The following is a 15,606-nucleotide window of genomic DNA, read 5'->3' on the forward strand; positions in this document are numbered from 1 at the left end:
CTTTCCTCATCAGCACTTTTGATATGATCCCCTCTTAGTATGACGCCAGTGCTTAACATTGAACAAGAGGAAAAAAAAAAAAAAAAAAAAGGAATGAAAAGAAACCCGAGATTGTAGGTAAAAGGAAGTCTTGAATGTGGCTATTCGAAATGACTAATTTTGTGTTTTGTTTTTTTCAAAATGACTAATTTTATATTTTGGCCTTTGGTTTTGTACATGGAGTGTTTTTGTTTGTTTTCCCCTTTAAATTCACAGCCACTGCAATGTCAATTTAGTCAAATACAAGTTGTGCACTTGTGCATGTGTGTGCGCGTGTGCACACACGTGCACGAATGTACTTGCACAGATGCTGTTGTGTGAAAAAGATGGTTTTCCTCAATTGTGCAGGAAATCCTAGGCTCAACACTGGCGGTGCTGTCTCTAAGTCAGGTGGCTATGGTAATGCTTGGGAAGATAAAACAGCTTACCCCCCACTTCTGTTTCAGAATTGATTATCTCAAACTCAGCAGCAAACAGCCACCCCGAGAAACTGCTTTGCATTTTCTTAGCTTCTCAGCTGCACCCCTGCCTGAAGTATTCAGCCCCTCTGGGCTCTTACAAGCCACATAATTGTTCTCTTCAGTGCAGCCCTCCCGATTGATCAATACACCTTTGAATGTTTCCACGAAAGATTTCCATGATAGACATACTTCAAGTGGTTTCTTTGGGGGGGGGGGTTGGCACTTTCTGTGAATCATACTTGTTTCTTTCCCACTGGTGTGTTTTAGTTGGAGCACAGATTAGCATCCTCCCTCCCATCCCACAAAATCCTGGCGGGATCTCTTTTACACGTTTCATGCTAGGGAGGGGAACAGACTTCTAGTTGCTAGAAAGATCAAGGGTTCTGGGTTGTTCTTTTGAAGTTAAACCATCTACCCCATGTCTGGCGGCTGCAGGACTCACCTCCTCAGCAGCACCCAGGCAGGTAATCGCCGTTCCAGGCATGTTTTTCTGAGTTGGGTGTGCTTCTTTCTTGAAGCTGGAGTAAAAAGTGTACCTTCTACTGTTCCTTGCATTGTTCTATCCCCAGGTCTGGCCCGCTGGTGTCTTTTGAGGAGGATCACCTGTGACAGTGTATCATTACTTCCTTGGTGGTTTGTGTCATTTGTCTTTCTACAGAAGCCGACTAAATGAAATTGTTACCAAGACTCTATCACAATGCTAAGCATGTTAATGTTCAAATTCAAGCCCAAACTGTCTCCCTCTCTTGAGACTAGTTAAAGTAGAGAGGACTCTCAGCTCTTGTCGGGAGCAATAATCTTTTCTTTTTCTGCCTAGTTCCTGTCTTGTTCTGTCCTCCCAACACACCTGGGGCTCTCTCAAACAGGACTCCATCTTACCCTGAGCTTCTAGACATGAGGCTATCTTTTGGACCCATCCTTTGCCTTGTCACTGACGCAGAGCACTGAACACAGACAGGACCGTCTTCCAGTCTCTTTTTCTGTCTTGCCTTCAAGTCTTCCTGATGGAAAATTCCAGCCACATCAGTTGGTGATGCGTCTGCTTCTTTTTGCTGAACCACGGTCTGCTGGGATTGCACCTAGAGTGATTGCTTAGCTTTTCATAAAAGCAGCATCCGGAAATGCCTGGAACATTCTAGTACCTTAAGTTGTGTATTAAGAGCAGGTCTACATTTCCTTTGGTTTGGCTTGTGAAGTGTTAGGGGTTCTGTGTGTGTATGTGTGTGTGTGTGGTATTGAGATCTGACAGGGCCTGCTCTGGTTTAACCTGTGTTCCAGCAGAGAGGCAGAGAAGGTTCTGGATGATAGGCCTTCCTAGCTAAGGGGGCCTACCTTCCTCCTTTCCCCAGCTCTCCACTCAGCCTGTGTCTCCTAAATAATCCTTCCTCATCCCTCTGTCTGTGCTGGAGTGTAATTAGTCACAGTTCAGAAGGAAGCTATTCCTGCTGGGGTTCAGACCGCCTGGAGACCCCCGGGTCCTGATTCTTGGGATAAAGGCTGGTTGAGCCTGGCCATGTTTTTTACCTTGTAATTTAACCAGTCCGTCGTTTTTCATGTTCCTGCCTCATCGGAGAGCTATTATGTTCAGGATGGGGAGGCCTGGGAACTGGTAAAATTCTGAGTTAGGGATCCCAGGTACCGGGTGGAAGGTCTCTAACTTGCCTGTGTGGTGCCCTGGTGTAAGCAATGAGAGACCTGTTAATTTGATGGCTGGGTTCTTTAGGCTAGAAGTGGGTAGGTTGTACTGGAATTTAAAAACTAAAAAACACAGCCCCCCATCTCCTCATGAATGGTATGACAACTGAAATACTAATTTGGCTTTTTAAAAGTGTGTGTGTGTGTTTTTTTTTTTTTTTTTTTTAACTCTCCTAGTAATGGAAAGTAGTAATTTCAGCATCCTCACACTTGGCTGAAATCAGGTGTGCTTCCCATTCACAGGACGAGGAGGGCCTGGAGGGAGAGCGGGTTTGCTCTCTGGCTCCCCAGCTGCTGCCCCCACAGGGGCTGTTGGCAGCCTACCTAAACATACATAATTTGCTCTATTTCAGCTTGGCTGAGGAGGAAATAAAAACTGAACCGGAGGTGGTAGAGGGAATGGACATCTCTACTCGCTCCAAAGGTGAGTAAAAAAATCTCAGATTATCGGCTCAGTTCTTGAGGAAGAGGTTGGGGGGGCTTTCCTTTGTTGTCGTGGAGGGGTGAAATGTTCCCCGAGCTGCTGGCTGTGACACCCATAGCACTGTCGGCTCCTTTGATGGATGAACCTAATTTCTGGAGACATTGTTCAGTCCTCCTGTGCCTGTGTAGGTGCGCTGACTTGTCTGGAGTTGCCCTGTGGTAAATTTGGGGTGTGTGTCTGGGCCAGGGTGTCTGCCTGCCTCTTCCCAGAGTGGTTCTTACAAGATTCAAGAGTCCAAATGATGTGCTTCCTGCAGGAGCCACCGGGGTCTGCAGCTGTGGCAGGGTTTCTGATTTCCACAGCAAGCCTCTGGGGTGGAGGGGGCCGGCTTCATTGGAAAGTGGTGGTCTTGGTTAGCAGTAACAAGGGAGTAAGGAGGCCAGGGCCTGTATTCAGAGCAAACTGCCTGTCTGCTCTGCTGTTTATTCTGTATGCTGGGAGCCTGCAGTGGGCAGGTTCTGCCTTGCTGCTCAGTGGGAGGGTTTGTGGAGCACCCCAAAGGGAGCACTTGCATGGGCATTGGGTGCTCTCAACAGCAGCTGGTTGGAGTACTGTCACATATCTGCAGTAATAGCTAACTACTGTGTTTTGTTCCCTCGATGCAGCTCACTGCTCTGCCTGGGAGGTGGGAGGTGGGAGGGCCTGCGGGGCGGGTTGGCAGGAAGTGCTGTTATAGATCCTTCCAGGAGGAGACTCTCATCTGGCCAGGATGTCATAAAGTGTGACTTCCTAAAGGCACCTGAAAGAAAAGAACCTTTCAGGGCTTAAAAAGAAGGCAGCCTGTTATTTGGGTCAAGCTAAGGGTCAGGTGGCCACACAGAGCTTCCTGGGGCTACTCCGTGCTGGAGAGCAGGGTGGAAGAGGCAGGGTCACCGCCCTGTCCCCTGTCTCCACTGTCCCAGAATGTGCAGGCCATCTGAATTTCATTGCTTCAAGTGGCAAGGAACCCAGAGAGCTGGAGCAGGGAGTGTCATTCCATCCGAGCATTTGGAGGCAGTTGACCATGACCAAGGAAGCCCCTCGAAGCCTTGCTGCTGGGGATTGACTGACAAGGCATGTGACAGAGTAGAGAGGGTGAGGGACAGTCTGGAGAGGGGCTGGGTGGGGTTGAATCTCCATCTTTGCCTGCCTGACTTGTGTCCCTCCATTTTTATTTCTTTTTGGAGACTGGGTCTCACTATATTGCCCTTGCTGGCCTAGAATTTACTCTGTAGACCCTGTTGGCTTTGAATTCACAGAAATCCACCTGACTGCCTCCCGATTGTGCTGGGGTTAAAGGTGTGCACCATCACCGGTGTCTGGCTCCTTTTGTTATCTGTAAACCCAGATATGGGCTTACTTTATATGTTAGGCTCCTCCCACCTATCGTCTATGGCAACGATATTGATGTGTTTGAAGACTGGTGGGACATCATGAGCCTTCTGGTGTTGAACCTGTCCAATTCCCTTCTGAGGTGGGAGGTGTCCCCACTCTGTGGGGGAGGACACTGAGGCTCTAATGGGCGGTAAATGGTCAGTTAAGACTGTCTCTTTTCTGGACTCCTTCAGCAGGCAAAATGAACCTCCTCCAGAAGGCCCACAGTCATGGGTCACCAACTTGGGAAAGCTCACCAGGGTTCCTGCCTTGCCCACTGTGGAGACCTTTTCTGTTATGCAATAAGAGGTGCTTAATTCACAACTAAATGCTCCCCCCCCTTGCCTAAAGTTGCCAGCTGTGGTTGACCAGAGTCCATCTGCCTTTCCCAGGGTGGCGAGGACTACTGTTCAAAAGCACCTGGAGGGTTGGGAGATGGCTCAGTTGGTAAAGTCTGCAGGACTCGTGTAAAAATCCTGTCTCCAGTCCCTGGTCCCAGCGTGAGAAACACGGTGGGTGGATAGCCCAGGAGTAGCACCTGAGGTTGATCTCTGGCCTCCACACATGCCTGTGCACAGACGCCTCTTCCCTATGCCTTTCCTTCCAAAGCTTCTAATCCCTCCACCCACCTTCCACTACCCTTAGTCTTGTCTGAAGTCACTGTGATCTGCCTCTTGTGACACCCATTCACCTTGTCCCAACTCTCTCCGACTTCACTCCTTGTGTCCTCTGTCTGCCTGGAACACGATGTCCTGGGTTCTGGCACTGCCTCTTAACACACAGATTCATCTCAGATGTTGCTAAAAAGGCTTTGGGTGGCTGCTGGTTCTGAAGGAGTCACTTGCCGTTTTGAGACGTGTTTTTAAAATGAGTGCATTTTAAGAGTTTTAGATTTCAAGAAGACTAAAGAGGCGGCACAACCCCCACCCACTGCCCTCTTTGGCACATGTAGATGTTCAGAGTTCGTGCCCACACTGGATTCAGATTTCCTGGGAAGGCTCCCCCTCTCCCCCCAGTTTCTAATCCAGAATGCTATTACGGTACTACATGGCATTCTCTCCTTTACAGTTTCTCAGACCTTTATTTTTGATGACCTTGACATTTTCCAAATTCTACTCCTAAAGAAAGTTTTTTTTTTTTGACAGACTCATGTAGCTCACACTGGCCTTAACTTGCTCTTCAGTCAAGGGTGATGTGCCTACGCTCTGGGGTTCCAGGCGTGTGCCACCATGCGAGGTTTATTTGGTGCTGGGGGGTGGAACCAGGGACTCGTTAATGCTAGGTGAGCTTTCTACCAACTGAGCCACATCTCCGTCCCCACACTACAGTCTTTGGAAGGAAGTCACTGAGCCACATCCTCAGAGCAGAAGCTTGTGTCCCTGGTCTGTCCCCTCCGTGAGCCCCCTCCTTCTGCAGGCAGGGCCACTACATTAGAACTCTGTACAGCGGAGATGCCTTCCCCTGTCAATCTGTCTTTTTTCTTTTTTTTTTTAAAGGTTTATTGTTTAAAAAAAATTAATGTGTATGGGTGTTTTGCCTGCATGTATGCCTGTGTACCATGTTCATGCCTGGTGCCCACAGAGGCCAGAAGAGGGAATTGGATCCCCTGGATTCGGAATTATAGGTGGTTGTGAGCCATGTGGGTGCTGGGAATTAAATCCACGTTGTCTGGAAGAACCAGTGCTCTTAATTGCTGAGCCCTCTCTCCTATGTGTTTCTTTGTTCTTTTATATTATCATGGACCCAAGGACCAGTCTTGTACTCTTGGGCTGATGCATTGCTACTTGCTACAAATTGCTTTTATTGGCTCTTGGTATCCTTAGGACAGCTTCTGTCACCGTGGGCTCCGTTTATGACTTTCTGTTTGTGTTCTGCTTCAGGCCCTTTCTGGAATAGAGGTATTAGATACCAAGATCCAGGTGTGCTGGGTATGCTCTTCCATGCTGGGGGATCTGCTTCCAGGTTCTCTTGAGTTAATCAAGAAGCAAGTGTGTGTCCTCACAGTGACTGATTCTGTCTGAATACTTGTGTGCATATGTACAACACACATGCATATACTGTTATATACATACATGTGGAGGTCAGAAGATAGCATACTGGAGTTGATTCTTTATACCACATGGGACTCTGGGATCAAACTTGGGTTTCCAGTCTTGGTGGCAAGCGACTTTACCCACTGAGCCAACTCACCAGCCCCTAGCTCCCTTCCATTAGTATGGGCCATCTCCAGCTTTCCCTAGCTCATCAGTCCCAACATTGAGAAAGCTGACTCTCCTGCTTGCCTTTTGTGTACTGTGTTGGAGTATTTCTAGCCTGATCTGCAGTACAGTGATAACTGTTAACAAGTGTACTCAGTAGGCCATGATCCACTCGGGGTGATGGGGGATGGAGAGATGGCTCAGTGATTAAGGGTTATGGTTGCTGTTTTCCAGAGGAGTAGAGTTTGGTTCCTGCCATCCACAGCTGCCTCGAATTTCAGGTGCTGGGGGATTCAACCCCTTCTGGTCGGGCACACACATGTGGCACACACATACATACACAGGCTTAAAAAAAAAAAGGTAACGGAGCCGGGCATTGGTGGCGCACACCTTTTATTCCAGCACTTGGGAGGCAGAGGCAGGCAGATCTCTGAGTTTGAGGCCAGCTTGGTCTGCAGAGCGAGTTCCAGGACAGGCTCCAAAGCAATATAGAGAACTCTGTCTCAGAAACCCCTCCCCTGCCAAAAAAAAAAAAAAAAAAAAAAAAAAGGATAATGGAATACATAATACTTCTAGCTGTCTAGAAAATTCCTCCATCATTATTCTCATTGTGTTCTTGTGCTGTTTTGCTTGCTGCCCTTCAAGAGCACAGGATTTTCCAAGTGTGCCCTACCTCCCATCTGAGAGAAAGGTGGGGTGGCTTTTTTTTCCATTTTGTATGTGTGTGCGAGTCACTAGTGCTTGACTATGTGTGGCTTGTTGAAGCCAGAGGTAAACCTTGGTTGTCTTCCTCAATTGCTCTCCACCTCAGTTATTTGAGACCCGGTCTGACTGAACCTGGAGTTGGCCATTTTGGCTAGACTGCCTGGCTATCAAGCCCCTGGTGTTTGTCTGTCTCCCCCTTCCCCCATGCTCTGGGGTTATGCCCTTACATTCCTGTGTCTGGCTTTTGACATGGTGCTTTTGTTACAGGTTGCCAGGTTTTTGCAGTGGGCACTTTATCCCAGGACTTATTTTATTATTTGAGGTAGGATCTCACAGATTCCAGGAAGACTTGTAATGCTGGTGAGGGTGACCTTGAACTTCTGATCTTCCTGCCACTGCTCCATGTTCCAGACTTTATGCACCATTACAGATGTGAGATGAGCTACATCAACAGCCCACGAAGGGTGTTTAAACCAGCCAGAGAGCCAGACTCCCAGGGTCCTGCTTGCCCCTGGCAGAGCTTTGTTCCTCTTTGTTTTGTTTTGTTTTTTTGAGACAGGGTTTCTCTGTGTAACAGTCCTAGCTGTCCTGGAACTCACTGTGTAGACCAGGCTGGCCTCAAAGAGATCCCACTGCCTCTGCCTCGAGAGTTCTGAGATTAAAGCCGTGGGCGCAGCTAGCCCAAGTCTAGTTTATGGCTCAGTTTTCCCTGAGAGGGATTGGGAAGTATGAATTTTGCTCACAATGGTGTGTGAACATGAGTGTTCCCAGAAGCTAGCCATGATTAGATAGAATAGACTGGAAGAGACAGGGAGTTCTTTCTGGCTGTGTTTGCTCTCAGAAGAAGAGGGTGTGGAGGTAAGTGTCCAGCCAGCTTGGTAAGCTATTATGTATGGCTGCCTAGGGCTGACTGGGAAGTAGGAAGTAAGTGTGTGTGTGTGTGTGTGTGTGTGTGTGTGTGTGTGTGTGTGTGTGTGTGGTGTTCCTCCTTTGCACAGTGGTTCAGCCTGCTGACCTGCTGGCCTCTGCACTATTCAAAGTGATTAGAGGCCCTGGCTTTGCTCAGAGTCTGAGGGGAGGCCTCCTTGTTTCTAAGGGACTTTCTGTCAGCCCTTTGTTGGCAGTCCTTGTGGGGAGGAGCCTGCTCTGGCTGCTGCTGTTTTTAGGGCATCTTTCTCTTAAAATATTTATTTACTTTAAATTACATATGTTTGTGCCAGAGACTGTGGATACCTGGAAGGCCGGGAGAAGAGACTGCTGGATGTGAATGCTGGGAATTGAACTCAGGTTCTCTGCAAGAGTAGTATGTGCTCTTGATTGCTGAGCCATCTCATTATTATGATGATTTTTTTTTTTTTTTTTTTTGGTGGAGACAGGGTCTTGTTATGTAGCTCTGGCTATCCTGGAACTTGCTTTGTAGGTCAGGCTGGCCTTGAACTCATAGAGATACCTGTCTCTGTCTCCTGAGTGCTGGGAATAAAAACTTGTGTCAGTGGCACGATGCCAGTTTTATTATTGTGATTGTTACTATTGTTATTAGTATTTTGAGACGTGGTTTCACTCTGGAAGTCAGACCAGCCTTGAGCTACCTCCCTAGCACTGGTATTAAAGGTATGTGTGCTTTTATGAGACAGATTTTCATTTGGCCCACGGTACCCTTGAATGTGCTATGTAGCAAAGGCTGGCCTTGAACTCTGGGTATCCCTTATTTCTGTGCTGGGATTACAAGGGACCACTGCACCCCTGTCAGGACACTCTTCTGACGGTCCCCTGAGTGCCATTTGTATTTTACAGCCTGAGCTTTATCCCAGGGCACTGAGGTTCATAGAGTCGAAGTCTGTGTGGCTGAGATGAGGCCTTTGTGATGTGTTGGGACAAGGCTTATCCCTCTTTCCACCCTATTTATCTCCGAGGCTCCCTGTGCGGTGATCCACGCTGTGAACAGTAATTGTCTCTTTAGACCCCCTTTCTTCACAATGTTTTTAGTGCTTCAGTCCCCAAAAGACAGAATCCTGTCTTTAAAAAAAAGTAATTAATTAACCTGGAGAGGGGGGGAAGAGAGACACACGTGTCTCACTGCCGTGTGTGTGTGTGTGTGTGTGTGTGTGTGTGTGTGTCCTGTCTGGTTTCTCTTTTTCTGTTAAGAACAGCACAAGCCTCTCTGGACCATTTGGGCAGGAACAGAAGGGACTGGAAGGAAACTGGTCACTTCTCTCATGGTGGTGACAGGAAGGCCATCGGCTGGGTGTGGATGGCTCACTGGCCTCCACAGGAACAATAGGGCACAGGCCATGTGTCTGTGTCTGCCCTTTGGCTACTGTCTAGACACTAGGACTCACCCATAGGGAAGGGAAAATTCCTTAGGAGATGATGGGGGGGGGATCTGGAGAAGCTCAAGACTTTAATGTGGGGGGGGGGATAGGATCCGAGTGTGCTCCAGCTGGCTCTGGGAGCTCAGGAGTTGATAGTGGTTTATTTTGATATATGTGTGTGGATGTCTTTGTGTCGTAGTCTATGTATGGAGGCCAGAGGACTATGTGTAAGACCTGTTTCTTCAACTAAGGGGGCCGTAGGATTGAAATCAGGTCCTCAGGCTTGGCAGCAAGCACCTGCTGAGTCATTTCCCTAGTACAAGAACTTACTATATAGCACAGGCTTTCCTCAAACCAGATAAAATCTTTCTGCCTCATATATCCCAAGTGTTAAAGTTTTGTTTTGTGTCTTTCTTTGAGCTGAGATGTTGTTTCGATTGCTCAGGCTAGTCCCAAGCTTGTGGGCTTAAGAGAGTGGCTGGGGACAGCAGGCCACGTGTCAACATAGTCAATTCTTTTTTGTTGTTTTGTTTTTTGAGATAGGGTTTTTCTGTGTAACAGTCTTGGCTGACCTGGAACTTGCTCTGTAGATCGGGCCTCGTGGCCTTGAACTTAGAGATAGAGAGCATCCTGACTGCCCCCAGGATGCTTGGATTAAAGGCAATGCGCCCATACCCCCCATGTATTTATTGTGTGTGTGCACATGTTCTGTTGTGAGTGTGTGAAGGTCAGAGGACACTTTTGAGTTGGTTTTCTCCTTACTGCGTGGGTCCTGAGGGCGGAGCTCAGGGCCCGGAAACTCACATTTGGTGGTATGTGAAGACATCCACTGAGCCTTCTCTCCAGGCCTAGGTCCGAATTCTCATATCCTATTCAGACACCTGTCTGTAGGGCCTCTAGGTTCTCTGACTTTCTATCAGCTGCTCTCTTCCTTTGTGATCACTTATTATTAATAGGCTCTTTCCCAAGCCTATTGCTGCCTTTATATCATCCTTGGCATTTTCCAGAGCTCTCACTTCTCAGGAGACAAAGCCTTCATGCTTTCAAGATGTCAGGGTGACATTTGTGTCTGAGGGTGACAATTTGCTGAAAGCTATTCAGGAGTAAATCACAAGCACCATCTAGCTTCCAAGAGTGTTGGCACATCGAGCAGTTCCTGGGTTCTTACCAGGTGCCAAGTATTATTTGGATGTCACCTCACTGGTTTTCAGCTCACGGCTCTGATAGGTGCTTTCCCATTTCACAGTCTTGGAAACTGAGGCTCATGAAGAGGTATGAAGTGGCCAGGTAGGGTTCTGGGACCTTGTTTTGTCTTTTCCTTTAATCTTCCAGGTCACGTCCCTTCAGGACAGGCAGGTATGTCCGTGGTGGCTGCTGGCACGGGGGAAATGGGAGTGTGTGTCACTGGATGGGAGGGATGTACTTACTGCTCAGGGCCAGCAGTTGGGCTCACTGGTGATGCCTGCTGGGATTGCCCCACCATTCTCTTGCAGCGGTAGCTCATTTAGACACAGGAATGCAGACCAATTTCTCAAAGACGGTATGTGAACCCAGAAACTCACATCAAGGGGACAGAAATGGCCCAGGGCTGTAATTTTGCATTCTCTGTGCAAGACGGGTCACAGCACACTTCTTGCAGGGTTTTGGCCATAACTGTATGAGTCACACAAGGCCCTGCCTGGAAGGCCGGAGACTGGAAGTCTGAAAAGCAGTCTGTCTGGTTCACTTCCCCAGATGGAGGCTCTCCATTCAGGCTGCTTGCATCTTGATCCTGCTGCATGTACACTGTGGGCATAATGGTGGTGTGCAGCTGTGCGGTGTCTGTGTTGTGTCACGGGCACAAGAGAACGGCCCCCTTGGAAACCAGGCACAGATGTAGCGGAAGCCCGACATATTAAAATCCCAAACAGTGTCATTCTTTGTGAAACTTGCTTGCCTATGGATGTGTTTACAGAGCCAGGATGCTAGAGAATCTACAATTAGAGACATTTGCTAACTAGTCCCAGACCTTAATTAGCACAGGATCCTCTATCTCTCTGTTGTATGTAAATTGAGACCTTCACAAAGAGATTGATTGTGAGCATGGCTGTGAGGTGAGGGGCCTTCTGTCATTTTTCAAGGAATCTCTAAGAAAACAGACTGTCAATACTTTTGAGCCATGGCTGCAGAAGCACAGGGAGGCTTTCCTTTAAGAAATGTTAGTAATTTGAACTGTCCTGACTTTGACATCTCTGATCCCAGGAAGTGCCAACTCTACATTGTGTCCTGTCAAGTATTCATGAATGAGAGAACTATCATATTGTCCTCCTCCTCCCCTAAATAAGGTCTAAAATATCCCAGAATGCTAAGCCGTCTGATCATGGCTTTCAGACTAGAAATTGCCTGCCTTCTCTTGGCAATTGTTACCTGATGGGCATGTGTCCTGCTGGGCATGTCCATGTAGTTTTGTGTGTGTGTGTGTGTGTGTGTGTCTGTCTGTCTGTCTGCCTCCCTCCCCATTCTCCTGCCCACCTGCCCATCCACCTCAGTTTCCTATACATATTCATATGGGCGTGGAGGTTACACTGGATGTCTTCCTTAATCCCTCCCTCCCTCCCTCCCTCCCTCCCTCCCTCCCTCCCTCCCTCCCTTTCCTGAGAGAGGGTTTCCCTCTGTAGCCCTGGCTGCCCTGGAACTTGCTCTATAGACCAATGTTGATAGAAGTTTCTGTCCTGCCTGGTCTCTCAGCCATTTAGTCCCAAATAAACACATAGAGGCTTATATTAATTATAAACTGGCCGATGGCTCAGGCTTTTTATTGGCTAGCTTTCTTAATTATTAACCCATTTCTATTAATCTCTGTATCTCCATGTGGTCTTGGATTACCAGTGGTGTCCGGGTCTCTTGCTTCCTGGGTAGCTATGAGACAGCTGTCTCCTTGACCCCGCCTACTACCTTTCTCTATCCCTGTTTGGATTTCCCACCTGCCCAAGTCTTGCCTGTCCATTAGCCAAGACAGCTTTATTCATCAACCAATAAGAGAAACATATTCACAGCATACAGAAGGACATCCCCTATCAGACTAGGCTGGCCCCAACTCACAGAGAGTGCCTGCCTCTGCCTTCTGAGTGCTGGGATTAAAGGTATGCGCCACCAATGCCCAGCAGCACCCCTTTATTTCTTTAGACAAGGTCTCTCACCAAATCTGGGGCTGACCAATTTCTCAAGATTAGCTGGCAAATGAGTGTCAGGAATCCTTTGTCTCATCTTTCCAAGCATGGGGATTAGAACCTGGTTTTTATAGGGGTGCTGGGGATCTGAATTTATGGCCTCATTTTTGCTCAGCAAGGATCTTGCTGACCGACCAATCTCTCCAGCTTGATGCAGTTGATCTCTTGCTGATGTGGGGGAACTGCCCCTGCCCCAGTTTTGAAGTCCCATTTTTTTTAATATGCAGTTTATTTATCAAGTTAGAAGACTGCCTCCAAAAGTGATGGTTTTCCACACTAAAAGGGACCTTCTGTCTCTTCCTCCAAAGGCCTTAGAGCAAACATACCAGGTGGACAGCCTGCCTTAGCATCAGGACCCCTCTTATCAACCAAACATTTCAAACAATATTCATGTTTGAATCTCTCTTCTCTCAAATTCTTGATGCAAGGAGTATCCTGGAGTTCAGATTATGAAAAACTGAGATATGGGCTTGTGCACAATGGTGTATTTTGAAGATGTATTGAGTCTAAACTTGAAACTCATTTGTGTATTCCTTGCATAGTACAATGGCCTTCAGACAATATTTTCAGGTTGCTGGTGGCTTTTTCTTTTTTTTTTTTTTTTGAAGCCATCTTGACATGCAACCCCATCTGGCCTGGAACTCTACCCCCAGCCTCCTGCTTCTGCTACCTTGATGCTTCTGGGGTTACCATGTAAGCCACTATTCTCTGGCAGATGGCTCTTGTTCCAAAGGACTTTGAGCCAACACATGATAACGGGTGTGGAATTTTCCACTCATGACCAGCACTCAAAGATGTTTTGATCTTAGAGCATTTCAAATTTCAAGTGTTTGAGATGAATGATGCTCTGTCTGTCCTCAATTTGGTTTCAGTGGCAGTAGATTCTTCTCCTCCTCCTTCTTCAAGTTACATTTTATGCGTTAGTGGCATTTGAGATTTGGGAGGTGAGTCTCACTATGTTGTTTTGTGGATTCAGGATTTAGGCATTTTGTATGCCAGGTGGACTTGGGAGGTGGGGGTCCTATTGTCTTAAGTCTCCTGAGTACTTGGAATTACAGGCTTGATGCACTAGGTTGGGCAAAAGAGCATGAGGTATTTGGGGGTGAGGGTGGTGGTGGTGCTGGGGCCTTCTGCATGCCTGGCAAACACTCTATTATCCAGCCATATTCCCATCCCAACTTGTGGGCTCACATGATTCTCGTGCCCCGCCTCCCAAGCAGCTGAGACTGTATAGGCCAGCCCATCGTGCCAGACCTCTGTTGTCTGTGATTGTCTTACTTCATTATTGCCTTTGCTGATGGACATTGAGTTATGTCTTGATGCTGCCTTGAGCATCCTGTCTGGAGATTGTGTGTGTCTCTGTGTATTGTGTTCTCTTCTTTCTGGGTGCAGACCTGAAAGTGGAATTGTGGGATATGGCTGGTAACTCTGAGGACTGCCTTCCCTCATGTGTATCCCCAGACACCAGGTTATGTGTTGTGTTTGGATTGTGGTCCCCCAGCATCCTTCCCATCCCCTCCAGTACCGCCTGCCCCTGCCCAATTCCCCAGACTTTTGTTTACTCATATACCTGTCTCTTGGGTGCAGGAGATGTGGCTTAGTGGCAGAGCAGATGTTGAACTCCAGGTCCTCAGCTCAATTCCCAGCACTGTAAAGCAACTCCCAAAGCCCCCCCCCCCCAATATAAACAGCATCCCTATGAGCCAGCAGACTCCCGTAGGCTCCAAAGTCAAAGCTGCCCTTGAAAGAGCCCTGAATTACCAAAGGAGCTACCTTTGATCAGAGTGTACAGAATGGAGAATTTCCAAGCCAGGTGAAAGGAATCAAAGTCATGCCCAGGCCTCAGCTCTCACTGTGCCTTGGGAGTCAGTCTCTCGGGCACATGGGATGATGGGTCCTTTCTCAATTGTCCTTCTGCCTGCCAGGCCCTCCTGAATGGCTGCTACTGATTATGTGTGACTGTTGAGATGTGCATAAGCAGAATGACTTTTCTCTTTTCAGTGGCTCAAAGCCCCACTTCTAGTGAGAACGGACTTCCGTGATGGACAGCAAGGCGCAGACAGGATCCGAGCATCCACCTTCACTGTAGAAAGCTGTGATCTAAGACGCTTGAGCCCTATGCTGGGGGTGCAGGTGGAGATCCCTGGTCAGGGACTACAGAGAATGGAGGAAGCTTCCAATTTCTGGGTCAGACCCTTGGTGCCTGCTGTTATTTGGAGTGTCCTTTCTTTCCCCTTGCCTTTCCAAGTTGGCAGGCCATGGTTTACTGAAATTTTAAAGGTAGTTCCCAGCTGTGGATGGACTGGATTGAGTAGATAAGTCTCTGGCCCTTGTAGTAACGGGGCTCCCGTCCCATGGCCTGGCCTCCCCTCTGGACCTTGGCTCCCTCTCAGCAGCTCTCAGTCCTCTGGGCTTTCATGACTCTGCCTGCTGGTTACCCACCCAGGATCTTTAATCCTCACTGTAGTTTAGGGATTGTCAACCTGAATGACACAGACTAAACCCAGCATTATGAAGGCCTAGGCAGCAGGATCATGAGTTCAAAGCCAGCCTGGGATGCATAATTATGGTAACCCTGCCTTTATTTAAAAAGATTTCTTTTTCAAAGCCAGGTCTTTTATTCTAGCACTTGGGAGACAGAGGCAGGTGGATTTCTATGAGTTTTATGTTAGCCTGACCTACACAGCAAGCTCCAGGCAGTCAGGGCTATACTATGAGACCTTGTCTCAAAGTAAACAACAAAACCTTTTTCAAGGTTTATTTTTATTGTTTTAAACTGTGTGTGTCTGCATGTGGGTATGAATATATGAGTGCAGGTACCTGTGGAAGTCGGAGGAGTCATCCCTTGTTGTTGGAGTTATGGTTGAGCTGTTGTGTGGATGCTGGGAATGAAACCCAGGTTCTCTGGAAAAGCAGCTGGTACAGATGCACTGAGACTGAGCGAGTGAGCCACGGAGGGAGTGAGTGTCTGGTAATTCCCAGGGATAGCTGGCACAGAGAATAAACATCCCCACAACCTCAGGGTGGGGTGTTGGGGAAGGCCCACTGGAAGTGACTTTTGAGCCAAAGGCTGAAGTTAGCTACTGTGGAGAAGACTGAGTACAGAACATTCTAGGTGGAGGGAGGGGCCAGCTGAGAGCCAAGGAAACA

The 15,606-nt window shown here is 47.9% G+C and overlaps 1 protein-coding gene across 2 annotated transcripts in view; it reads left to right on the forward strand.

The window, feature by feature from the left end:
• The window catches only part of Zmynd8 (zinc finger MYND-type containing 8), a 110,332-nt gene that overhangs the window by 17,121 nt on the left and 77,605 nt on the right, over positions 1-15,606 (forward strand). For both annotated transcript variants that reach the window (XM_051186174.1, XM_051186190.1), the window contains exon 2: positions 2,549-2,619. In XM_051186174.1, coding sequence (XP_051042131.1) covers positions 2,549-2,619 — 71 coding nt within the window. The remainder of the gene's footprint in view (positions 1-2,548; positions 2,620-15,606) is intronic.

The sequence above is a fragment of the Phodopus roborovskii genome, unplaced genomic scaffold (genome assembly GCF_943737965.1).
Source record: "Phodopus roborovskii unplaced genomic scaffold, PHOROB, whole genome shotgun sequence".
NCBI classification, from domain to species: Eukaryota; Metazoa; Chordata; class Mammalia; order Rodentia; family Cricetidae; genus Phodopus; species Phodopus roborovskii.